The 13254-nt window shown below is 43.9% G+C and overlaps 1 protein-coding gene across 2 annotated transcripts in view; it reads right to left on the bottom strand.

Annotated features, from left to right (window-relative positions):
* EIPR1 (EARP complex and GARP complex interacting protein 1) overlaps positions 1–13254 on the bottom strand; it is a 919114-nt gene that overhangs the window by 181658 nt on the left and 724202 nt on the right. For both annotated transcript variants that reach the window (XM_086926388.1, XM_086926389.1), the window contains one exon: positions 7400–7499. In XM_086926388.1, coding sequence (XP_086782514.1) covers positions 7400–7499 — 100 coding nt within the window. The remainder of the gene's footprint in view (positions 1–7399; positions 7500–13254) is intronic.

Here is a 13254-nt window from a genome sequence, read left to right as displayed (position 1 = left end):
TCAGCAGAGGCCGGCTGACAGGAGAAGGAGATCAGCAGTGACGCTGCGAGAGAGGCGGCGTCCGGGACCAGGACGACCCCTACGGCGACAGAGGAGGTGCGCCCGAAGCAAAGGAGGCTGATCGGAAGAGGCAGAGCCGTTGCCAGGGGGATCGCGGAAGGAGGAACAAGCGCCGCTACGGTCCCGCCGGAGGAGCAACACGATCCGACGGTACCAACCGAGGTGAACTCCAGCTGAGTCCTCTCATCGTCGGCGCTGAATGGTTAACCGGAGCGCCTAGGCAACTCCAGCCGAGCTGCCCCTTCAATCAAAAAGTAAGCAGGGTAGACTGTGGGCAAGCGGGAGGTGGCCCAGCAAGTGAACCGCGTACACTGACTCGCCGGATGCCAGAATAACGGCAAATAGACATCGCAGCTTCGGGACAATAACCTTTCGTGTCCTGATTTAACCCACATGATAAACCCCTGAGGTATTGGGGGTGTGGGAAGGGAAACAGTGCCCCGGGTGAATGAGCCTTGGGCACGAGTGCTAAGAGCTGGACTACAGGGTGACAGTAGCAACCAGAGTTCATCATTCTGTTAAACCCTCCGGGCAGTTAACCTTTAAGAGCCAAAACGTCCCCAATAGAAGCAGAGTATAAAAGTAGTCACAAGAAAGTATAATTAATTTGCCTTGTCTTCTTTTGGCCGTATAGCTGGCTGTGATCTTTGCCAGGAACGCTGCTGGGGGTAGAACTCTGTGGAGCCGTGAGCTCAAGCTGATTTGGACCCTGAGTTCAGATGGGTAATGTACATGCCAGGTTATGTAATATGGCGCAATGATCTTGTAAAGTGATCTATTCATTCTGCACTAACTAAGTTGACAAGCAATACTGTTGTTATTGATGGTGGTTATTCTCAAATGTAATGTAACCAGAATTAATCTTCACTGAATTGAGAAAGTTGATGAAGCTTGCTAATTGAATGTGGAAACTTCTTTTGAACTAAATGTATACACTAATTTTGACTAAAAAAGAACAAAGAGAACTTTTATAAAAGGTACTGGTATTTTTCTAAACTGGTGTGGCGTCCTTTATTTTTAATGGTAAGTCGCTGAGTTATTGTGAGTGGGATTGTAAGCACGACACAAAAGCCTCGGAGTTTAGCTTTGTCCACTGTGCCAGGCTACCCTATGTAGACTAGGTTCCCTAGGTCCAACACATGGGAACTGCCAAATGTCAGAATTCTCTCCCCTTGCAACTGAAGGTAAGTACAAACCTCCTGTCTTTCAGGAAAGCCCTCAAAACGTGGATTATCAATAATTAATGTAGAAGCCCCATCAGTGGTCAGTAGCAGTGCCAAGACGCCTCAGGGCATTTGAGTGCTCTACATATTTTAAATCAATCAAGTCAGCAGATAATTTTAAGGCGCTATATTTCTGCAGGATGAGAGAGTTCATTATTATGAACATGTTTTCTGACATGTTAACTCTTTTTATAGCCATTCTTTCTTTTGTGGGTGATCTATTCTCTTTTATCTCAAGTCCAGTTTTCAGTTTGTCAGGATGTTCCCAAGTGGCAAGTATGCCTATTATTGCAAGCTCTTAAGACTCTGAGAGAATTATGACTACCAACATCTTCACTTAGGCCCTGCAAAAGAGTTTGACAATTATCTGAGGACCCATAAATTTGTATCCACTATTTTCTTTCAATATAAGATCACCAACCAACACATCAAATTTATTCACACCTCTCCGCATATCATAATACATCTTACAATTCACCACACACTTCTTTTCACTACTACCCTTCATGGATTCCCATGACACAGGTTAACCTTTTCCCCAATGTAACCAGTCAGGCGAAAAATTCTGTATTGGCCTTTCCCCCCTAAATAATTCAAAGGGAACCTCGCCTGTGGTTGTGTGTGGACAGAATCTATGTACATAAAAAAACTTTTCAATCCTTCCTTCTAAGTCCTCCATACACACATTTCTAATTGAATACATTCCTTAATTGTTCCATTAGATTTCCTATCAGTACCATTTCCCTCAGGATGATATAGTAAGTGCTTAATGCCTTTCATGTGCAAACATTCCTCCATTTCATCTGATACGAATTGAGGACCAATGTCAGTCAAGATCACATTGGGCAACCCTTTGTGGTTCAAAATCTCACTCAAGAATTCAGTAATCATCTTGGTCTCAATACTACTGACAACTCCAATCTCGGACCTACTAGAAAACTGATCAATCGGAACAAGTAAATAGTTAGAAGTTTCCCTAGAGTGCAAAGGTCCGACAATATCCATAGCCACCATGCTCCATGGCTTGGGCAGACGATCCCTGTATTTCAAAGGAATATTCCTGACTCTATACAGATTAGCACTACTTCTACAATCCAGACATGCTCTGGCCAATCTCTCCATCATTAAATCCATTCCTGGCCACCAGTAATTAAGGTGCACTCTCGCCTTGGTTTTGCTCATTTCCTGATACCCCTCATGTCCCAAACTCATAATCTTTTCCCTCAATACTGTGGGCATCACAAGCCTCAAACTGCATATGACTATGCCACAATCAGATGATAAGTCATCCGTCACTTTCCAAAGCTGGATTCTTCCTCATCTCTGACTTCCAGCCATTGCACATGGCATCAACTACCTGTTGTAGAACAGAATTACCAGCACCAATCCAATCCTCCTGAGGCACACTAACCAGAGTAATACTACATACTTTCACTTGCTCAACTTCATCTTGAACTTTGTCTTTCGAAACTCAGTTCTGTGGCTGAAGAGAATCAGAAATGTTGTTCCACAGACCTGAACTTAGCATACTTCAAAGCAAAACTCCTGAAGACCCACAATCCATTTGCAGATGTGCATGGAAATCATGTCAAGACCTTTTTTGTGAGATCTTTGACCAACGGTTTGGGATCTGTATAAATGGTAAATTGTTTTCCCAGCACAAAGTTTTTAAATTTCCTAAAAGACAACCAAAGGACAATCAAAGCTTATCTCTCAATTGTGGAGTACTTCAGTTCCACTCCACGCAATGATCCCTTTAGAACAGAACAGCACCAAGACCCTTTGTACTTGCGTCTGTCATTATAAAGCATTCCTTGGATGTATCAAAACAGCTCAAATTATAAGCAACCACAAGTTCCTTTTTGAGGTCTGTGACCTCCCTTACACACTCATCAATCATCCCAAGCAAATTCTACCCCTTTCTTCAGCAGTTTCCTCATATTCAACATTTTGGAAGTCAAATTAGGTAAAAAACTTCACATGGAATTCTACCAGGCCTAAGAATGCCAACAGTTCATCCTTTTTCAACAAAGCGAACAAAGAGGTAGGTCCCACACGGAGTAATAAAAGTGGTGTAGTCTTTGGAGCCTGGATGCAGCTTTATATGGTAATATGCCTCAGTCAAATCTAATGTGGTGAAGTACTTAGCTCCATGTTACAAAGAGCCAATCTCCATGATATTGAGAAGAGGAAAATGGTCACTTATTAAACACCGGTTGACAGCTCTCAGGTCCACACACAGCCTGATGTCACCTGAATGCTTCCGAGCTACTACAATGGGTGCCACCCATTTGCCGCTCTCAACAGGTTCAAATATCCCCTCTCCAAACTACCTCTTAATGTCACTTTCAATCACTTCCCTCATGGAAACAGGCATGGGGCGTACCTTTGCAGCCACTGGTGTTCACCGCTGCTTCAGCTTTCCTTGCTGCACACAGCCCTTTAAACAACCAATCTTCTCACAGTAGGAATCCAAATATAGATTTAAGTAGGTTCTTTATTGGAGAGCATCCCATCCATAGGTCATGTAGCATCCAGATCCAGCTGCAGTTGAGCTCATGTAATCACATAACCTGTCATAGCAGAGCTGAACATTCTCACATTCTACAGTCCCACCTTGGCAAGATAACATTGCCAGATACCAGATACCTTACACATCATTATCAGATACCACAATGGGGATATGACCCTCAACACTAACCTCACATGTGGGTTCAGCGATGAGCGAGAACTGTCGGAAAGGGAAAAGTGAAACAGAAATTGAGTGGTATCAGATGCACTTCAGGACTTGGAAGCTCAGGAAACCATGAACGTGTATGGGAAAGTCAAAGGGTAAACTAAAAAGAGTAGGCAGGTGTGGGACTAAAAACTACTCTCAGAAAGTGAGGCTAGACTGAGTGGCACTGACTGAGTAGCCGTCCTTAAGAAGTTATCATAAGGTCTCTGAGTTGCTCCTGTAAGCAGCAAGGTTAAAGAAATTGTAAAATAATCAGTCTTTTAATTATTTATGAATTATAGTAGTTATTATTAATTATTGAATTATTGTAAATTAATTATTTCTTTGTCAAAGAAACGTGTGCTCCTACAGAAGAATGAACCTAGACTGCTCATTTATTGTGATTTTCTGCTGCCATTTAGCAGGTACATTTGTTGGTATTCGGTTTCCACTGAAAATCCAGCATTCCTGTTCGAGGGATTTTTACTGTCACTAATCGTCTGAAACGAAAAACTGAACAACCCACATGATATGCAAGGCACCAAACCCACCCTGAATCAGGCTAGCGAAAGATCCTAGCAAGAATCCCTGAAGGCTAAATCCAAGAAGAAAACCTGGTAAAAAAGAAAAAAGTGACGGACGCAAAAGGAATAGCAAATGGGAGAAGAATGCAACGAAAATTCAGGGAATAAATTTGTAGCGACACAGACGTCTCCAGCCCACGTCTTCTAATATATACTCAAAACAGGAAACAATATCCCAACAAAAGAGGTAAAGGCCATAATGATTTGGGATTCTTAGCAAGCAAACACTGGAGGCAAACCATCTTGAACAGGAGCAACTATAAGGTTAACCTGATCTATTTTACCAGAAAAATTGTGTTTTTGAAAACTGACGGGCAAAGATGCAGAAGCCTAGCTTTGACATGCCTCAATTGTCTGCACCTCACTGTCCAACTCCTTTCTTCAGTGCTCAGCATGGCCCATGAAGCAGACACAACAGATTAGACAGTGACTGAAGCTATATTTGTCTCGCACAACCAGAAGCCAAACGAATATGCCGCTGCCATTTTATTCTGATGTACCAGTCCATGCATTTTTGTCATTATGTTTAGATTGTTTACCACTTCAGGTAGCTAATTTGTCTAGTTTGCAATCTGATTAACATAGCAATTGCTATTTGGATAAACAACTTGACACTCTGGTCCTTAATTGAGTCTGTAGGGCAAATGCCATGGTAATAGCCTGGAGTGGTGATGACTTTACCGGAGTAACTACTAGGGTAAAACATCTATTTATTTAATAGTTTTTATATGGTAGTACACATCACCTTCCGGCTACTCAGTATTCAAACAAGTGATACACAGATTACGGTAGAACTTGTTGATTATTACAACTAGCTCACAAGTTGTTTCAGGAATCTCGCCCTCCTGATATGGAGCTGAAAAGACAGGCTCTAATTGTCCCCATTGTTACTGTTGGGTTGTTGCTTTGACTTTTTAGAAGTGGGGGAAGGTTCCTTTTGATAAGATTTTCCTGCGATCTAAGGACCTCCTTGAATATCTACTTCTTTCACTCTTTTTTGAAGAGTCTTGGCTAAATTGTTTTTCAGGAAGAGATTGAGCTTGTTCGAGTAATAGGGTCCCAGGCTGTTGATAACAACTTACCATGTTGCTTTCAGTTCACTTGTAAAATATGCTTGGAGGTGCCCGATCTTAGGTTGCACCTAGGATTTAATGGAAATCAACTTTACGAGATATGCTTGCTCTTTTTTCAGGCGAGGCCTTTGTAAGTGAAGCACAGAATCTTGAATTTGACTCTTTGGTTCCCTGGAAGCAAGAGTTTTTTATGGGTGGATTAATGTGGTTGAGTTTTAGGCACAGCCTAACTGCTTGATTTCCTTTTTTTTTATTGAAAAGGTTTTTTACACATATAAATTCCAAACCAGTGTTACAGCAAACTTAATCCAGGCATATTTCAACACTTTCCAAACAATTAAAGAAGTAATTTAGAAAAAGAAAAAGGAAGCAAAAAGAAAGAAAGAAAAAGGGAAGAGAATACAGAGAGAAAAAAAGAGAGAAAAAACGGGAGTCAAAACATGAGAGAAGCAAAAAAAGAAACAGGAAAGTGCATCCTTAAAAAACAAGTTGTCATTTTTTAGGTATAGTTACAATTACAATTTCCAGTTCCTAAGATCCCTCTACTACCTGGGAGACCCTTGATGCTAAACAGTAGCAAGAAATTAGATAGCAGAATTAAAAAGCCGGAAACAATATAAAGCCCAAAAGAATTACCCAAAAGTCCTACCAAAGGGTGTGTACAGGAGGGGGTCCTGACTAAGTGCCAGCGTTCATCCCACTTTTCCAATGTGCTATAGGGGTCCAAATTTGGCACCCAAAAGCTCTGGCTCTGCGACCTTTCCTGTCATATATTGCTTTATCTAGATTATATGTAGACAGCAGCCTGGCAATCCAGGTTTGAAAAGTTGGAGGAACTTTGTCTAGCCAGGCCTTTGCTATGCAGATGCGGTATACTGCCATGGCCATAAACAAGAACTCTATTGCGTGAACCTCAACTCCTCCGGACACCCCAAGGATTATTAATTCTGGTGACACTGTTTGATTTCCAATCCTCTGTAGTTTTAGTAATTCCATGAGTGTCCTTACACTATATTGCAGTTGTCCAAACGGGAAAGAGGTATGGATTTAGCGAGTCTAATGAGCTGCTTTGTTTGAAGGAGTGGGAGGACCTTTCTTAGCATCAACTGAGATCTTAAGTTAGAAGGAGAGATGGTGATGAGCAGTATGACGTTAAAACTAATTTCGCAGATGGCCCATAAAACACACATTTACAAAGCATCAAACCAATCCGAACTTTCATCACTCCAATACAAATTACTCCACTTGAACGTGAAATACCAAACTACCCACTTCTTCCTCTTTGCCTCCAAATATTCATCCAAAATTGAATTAAAACTGTTGTTTACATTTATTAACTAGTTCATATTCCTGAATACAGATGATAGCATATTCCTAGAGTACTTATAATCAATCATTTTCGGGACACTCCTCAAAATGACAAACGAACAAAAGACCCAATGAGGTGGAAAATAAAACAACAGTGCCACTGTACCCACATACAAAGCACCACTCAGCAACACCTGTTTAGAAAAGAAATCAAGCCTCATTACCCCTCCTGATTCTGGAACGATGAGCTAATCATTATGTTATATGCGTATTTAATTGTATCATAAAATGCACGATTTCACACTTTGTTTTTTGTGCTTGTGATAGTAAAAAACATTTTTGGGGCATAAAACAAACGTTACTTTGAAGTGGAATCGATGTAGGTAGATGCACAGCCTACGCTGTATATTTAAAAATCCAAGGTCTTGAACTTACCACAGCATTCGTAGAACTCTCTTGTAAATCCCAGATTAGTATGTGATTGTCAGCCAACGACAGGACTTTTTTACCGTCTCCCATTGGCTCCCATGTGACACTACAAAAAAAGAAAAAAATGTCAATCCCACAACCAAAAAAATGATTGCACACATAATATATAATTTTAAATTGTGCAATTTAGTTAAGAAGGCATCATCATTATACACAAGTTGCAATTATTACATCATTATACACAAGTTGCAATTATTACATACATTTAAAAAACACCCAGTAACCTGATACAGAGATGGTAAATAAATGCTTTTAAAGTGGTATGGCAAAAGAGGGCTTCCCACAAAAGAGCAGACATTTTTTATAATTTTTCTTTAAAAAAAAATATTGTTATTGATTTTTGTGCACAGTGTAAAAAAAACCATAAACAATCAAGGTATGCAATAAAGTCAATCAATTGAGCTGGATACATTACATCGCCATCAGACCCTTCTCGTACATCAAGAATTACATGAAGTGTCTGTCCATCGAGACCCCATCCCGCCTCATTCTTTGTATCAGTCGCGTGCCGGTCCCTCAGGCCCTCTTCTTGTTTAGTGGGAACTGCCTCTTCGCTGCATCTCAGCTTCACTGTGCCTGTCCATCTACCTGGGATCGTTGATCTACCTCCCCATCTATGCCATAATATGTTCTCCACTTTCCCCATACTTTTTTAAAATTTTTGGGGGCAACCCCTGGCTTTATATGTGACCCTCTCCGCTGCCATGTATAGGTCCATCCCCGTCTTCCACTCCCCTATTTGTGGTCCCTGTGCAGATCCCCACTTCCTTGTGATGTCACCTTTAGCTACAGCCAGGGCCAGGGCTGCAAATATGAAATGAGGACGGCTTAGATCCACATCTCCTGGTATGCCCAGGAGGATAAATTTTGGGTCTAGTGGTAGGGTCTCGTTCAGTACCTTTCCCAATTCCAGCGTCACTTTTTCCCAATACACCTGAATAAGAGGGCAGTCCCATATAGTATGATAAAAGTCCCACTGGCCGTGGCCACATCGCAGGCAACACGGATCGCTCGCTCTACCCATCCTGTGCACATTTTTAATTTAATTTAATTTAATTTAAAATATTTCTAAAGTGCAGCATACACCATGCGGTTTCTTGGCGCTAGTGGGCGGATCGGCAACTGAGGGGGAGAAAACAAGAAGGAAAGAAATGAGGAGCTAAACGGGGAAGGCCTGATTGAAGAGGAAAGTTTTTAAATCTTTGCGAAAGGAGAGGTACCGGGTAGCAGAGCGGAGATGATCAGGGAGAGAGTTCCAAAATGTTGGGGCCAAGGTGGAAAAGTTGGCCCCACCCCACTTTTTTCGTGTAAAGCGAGGGATCTGAAGGAGAGACTTAGAGGAAGACCGGAGCTCTCTTGTGGGAACATAAGGTTTTATTAGTTTTATTTTTATAATTCTTAATTTGTTACTACTGGGTTGACTGCGCTTTCTCGATCGGCTTCAGCTCTATAACCCAGCAGAGCAAATTTCTAACGTATTTTTTAAAAGCTTGAGTGTTTCGTAGCTGTAATTTTACAATGTGCATATAGTGCAATAGAAAAATGCACGATATTTTAGAAAAATGATGCAATAATTTTTCACCACCGGTTGCATTTCAAGTTAAAAAATAATACAAAAGGCGAGTGATGCGAACAACAGGTGCTCGAGTTCTGGCACTATACTTTTGTGGCGTAAACACACCGGACAGTGTAATGGCAACCTTTTAGGAATTTCACTTAACAAGTGTAACGTGAAATTCCTAAAAATATGCCAGCATAATTTACATTTCAACTAGGCCTATTGCAAATGTATTTTTATTTAAACATTTCTCCCTGTGGTCAATCCATTCAACTACATCAGGCCAATTCTGGGATTTTCCCTGCAGATTTTAATAATGCAAATAAAATGTACTGATTCCCTTGATATTAGTAAATTTCCAACAGCTTCCATGGTGGGAATGGGCCAAGAACACGTTTGTGATTGGGGAGGGGGGGGCGTGGCTATGAACCTGATGCAGCTGGACGTGCCTACTTAAGCACACGCGGCACGGTCACAACTGCCCAGTGTTCCTGATCCCCACAGTTCCACTGTGCCCTCTTGAGGCCATATAGAGGCACAACGGTGAGCAGAGATAGCATCAAAATGCTCGGCAGGCCCCGGGGACCGAGAACAGATGCTGCCTGGATGCAACAGAGGCTACCTCAAAATGGCGGTCCGAATGAGCGATGAGCCATAGACCAGCATACCCACATTCGGTGCACATCCCCAGGACTTGGAGCAGAGGTACCTTGCTTTACCCTCTTGCCAGCAGTCCAACAGCAGAGGGGAGCCCTTGCGGTGGCCCATGGACCTGATGCACAAGCTCGATGGGACTGCTTCCCAAGAAGCGGGCTCCCACTTGCCGCTCAAGATACTACCAGCAGCTGCGTCAGGAGGAGTGGGACAACAGATGGCCCCCCGCGGGCACACGGTGAGCAGGCTTAGTGGGCACACATTGTACTTCCTCTGCCCCAGCACATGGCAGTGCCGTCCCGCCCTTCTCAGCCCTTGGTAGAAGGAGGTGGCAGGAGGCAGCAAACTGGGAGCTGGACTGCAGGTTCTGCCACAAAGCCTAGGCTCCCCCCTGCACCGGACTCTCCTCCTACTGCCAGTGTTCTAGACGATCGTCCTCATGTCTCCAGAGAGATTATCCCAGACTCTAAATTCCTTGGGCAGGGACAAAATGTGTCCTTCCGACACTCAGGATTCTCACGGGAAACATCACCAGGATGTGGATGGACACAAGTGGGAATGTCCTTGGGATACAGGGCTCCATAGGCACACAGGGGTATACCCTTATTAATGTTTACACCCCATCTTTGCTTATAGAGGGAAATCCTAGGTAAAATAGGCCCGATCCTTTTGGAAGCGGGCGTCATGTTGCGAATACTTCGTGGGAATTCAATGACACCATAACTCCAGATTTAGACAGGACGAGGACACCATCTAACACAGATCCACAGCATAATCCCGTTATCCCAGTTTTTTAGAGCCATGGAACTTTGTCACTCTACGCTGAGAGCTAAGTCTGTCTGTTTCAGGACCAGAGAGACATTTTCTAGGCTGGATTACTTGTTTGCACCCATAGGTGATCACCGGCTATACGGGGGTGGAGTATCTTACCTGAGGTATCGCAGACCATCCACCACTACTGGTGACTCTGGACGAAAGGGGTCAACATGGAAAGGGGCTATGGAGATTTAATGCCTGGGAGATACGGGACCCAGAGACTGTCGAACAACTCACTCAGATTGGATTCTGAGACATACTTTGAGGAAAACAAATCTTTGGTGGGTTCCCCCTCCATCATGTGGCAAGCATAAAAAACTATCCAACGCGACATATTACAAACACTGGTCACACGTAAAAAGCAAGCCACTGCAGACAGACTAATCACCTTAGAATGCCGTGGTCCTAGACCTTGAGCACAGAATGCCACATTGGCCGATGCAGCTGCCCTTCAGCAGCAGAATGATGCCTGGGCAGAATACAACAATATGGCGGAATCTGCGGCCCACGGCAACTACCTGCCAACCCAGAGGAAACTCTGTGTTGTGGGGGTTAAGGCCGGTCACCTTCTAGCCTGGCTGAGCTGTTCAGAAGAAGAGGCAAGATGGGTGGGGGGAAATCATTACCAAGGCAGTGGAGACAGTAACTGGCAGCAGAGACATAGCTCAAGAATTCACCAGACACTAAAGTGCACTATACGCTACACGCTCACAGGTGACCGACCAGGAATGGGAATGCTTTTTGAATACACTATAAGGCCCATCCCTGTGGCAGGACAATGTGGAACTGTTAGAGGCCGACTTTTTGTTAGAGGAGCTGAAGGGGGGCGCTCAATGCAGAGCGGAAAGACACAAGGGACCAATGGGCTACCCGTGGAACTGTTTAAAAGACTGGCAAGTTTGGTGGCTCTGCACCTACTGCAAATGTTTGAGGACTCGCACATGCTGGGGCGACTACCCCCTGACCTCAGACATGCACATATAGCAGTGATATATAAAGCTGGTAAGCCCAGGACAGATTCTGGGTCTTACTGCCCAATTTCACTCTTCAATGTTATCACTAAACAGCTGGCAGCTATGCAAACCGCAAGCTCAACCCTTATCACGTCACTCATCCATGCTGATCCAAATTGGTTTATGCCTCGCAGGTCTACCTACCCAAGTCAATTTAAGGAGGCAGTTTTATTGGCTTGAACAGAGAAGAAGGTAGCAGCTCCCTTGGCCATAGTCTCCACGGATGCAGAGAAAGCATTCAACTTCATCCACTGGCCCTATTTGAACTTGGTCTTGATGCACTTGGGGTTCTAACCCAACTTTTGTACCTGGTTGGCCCTACTATATAAGGCCCCCACAGCAGCAGTGCAAGTAAAGGGAGAGATATCTGAGACCTTTCTGCTAGGGGATGGGATGGAGAACAGGGAGGCCCCCTCTCCTCCCTACTCTTTGCCCTCTGCATTGAGCCCTAGGGCGGACAGGGTCAGACATGAGTACAGACCTGGTTGCGGCAACGTCATGGATCAGTGGGAGAAAGATGTGATCTCCTTGTACGTAGATGGTGTCCTTGGAGATTACTCAGACCACAGAAACAACTGGCATAAATCGGTCCTGTATCACCTGGGCAACTTGGGTCCATGCCCATAGTAGACGCCCCCCAGGGATAGTAGAGGACAGCTTTCATTATCTGGGAATTTATGTCGCCACAAACAGAGATCTGTTTAGGAGGATCAATTTGGAGAGACCGCTGGTTGAACTTCAGAATGACATGTTCAAATGGTGGAGGTTGCCATTGACAGTACTCGGGGGAGCAGCCATCTATAAATGATTTAATTCCCAAAATTACCGTATGTCCTGCAAAATACTTACTATTTGATCCCTGAAAAAAAATTCCAAGGCTAGAAAGAGAAGGGAGGTTATTACTCCAGTACGATTGCCCCCTGGATCGCACTGAAGGCCATATACCAATCCGTATATAAAGGAGGAATAGCCCTAAGTCATATCTGAAGTTATCACTGGGCCTACCGGCTACAAGTTATTAATAACTGACCTACGACCTAGACAGGTACTTGGCAGTCCGTTTGGATAGGTGCGCCATGGCAGTTCCTACATGGGTGCACTACTTCCTACGATGGAAGAGACAGAAAGACCCTGCACGCCCCAACTCGGACTGCTTAATGGTTTAGGACAAGATGCGTACCCATATAAGTTGGAAAGGGAGGGTAACCGATGAAACACCGTAGGGAGTGGCGGCAATGTTTAAAAAGGTGCCCAGACTGCAGGTTTTACCAGATGGGATTTACTCTGAATCGCTACAATACGAGATTTCATAGAAGAAGGGCAATCAAAATATTTGACAGCCTACAGGTCGGATATGACCTGCTTTAAGGTGCGCCATGGCACAAACATGGAAGTGCACCCTATCTGTAATATGGGCCCTGGCGGATTAGGAAGGGAAAGGGATGTACAAATGGTGTGCATGGCCACATACTTAGAAAGGGTGTTGGCGGGCAAAAGACACTGCCTAGTGAGCATTGATGAAATACTGCCAGTGAGAAGTGAGCCACAGAAAGCATTAGCATGGCAGTGAGCGAAAGCCGGCCTCTCAAAGTGGGGAGGCAGGAGCCACCTGGAGCAACAGTTAAAAGACACAAGAAATGTGAACTCTGCAGTGATGGTGCATGGTGTCACAAAAGCTCCATGCCCCATAGAAAGACTGCTCAGAAGTCCCTCTGAGAAGGGTATCTCGAAGAAACCAGCGAGTTGAAATTTCTAACTGA

This window comes from Lissotriton vulgaris, chromosome 6 (assembly GCF_964263255.1).
Source record: "Lissotriton vulgaris chromosome 6, aLisVul1.2, whole genome shotgun sequence".
NCBI lineage: Eukaryota > Metazoa > Chordata > Amphibia > Caudata > Salamandridae > Lissotriton > Lissotriton vulgaris.
Note: the sequence above shows the minus strand (reverse complement) of the source record. Positions and strands in the feature narration are given on the sequence as shown.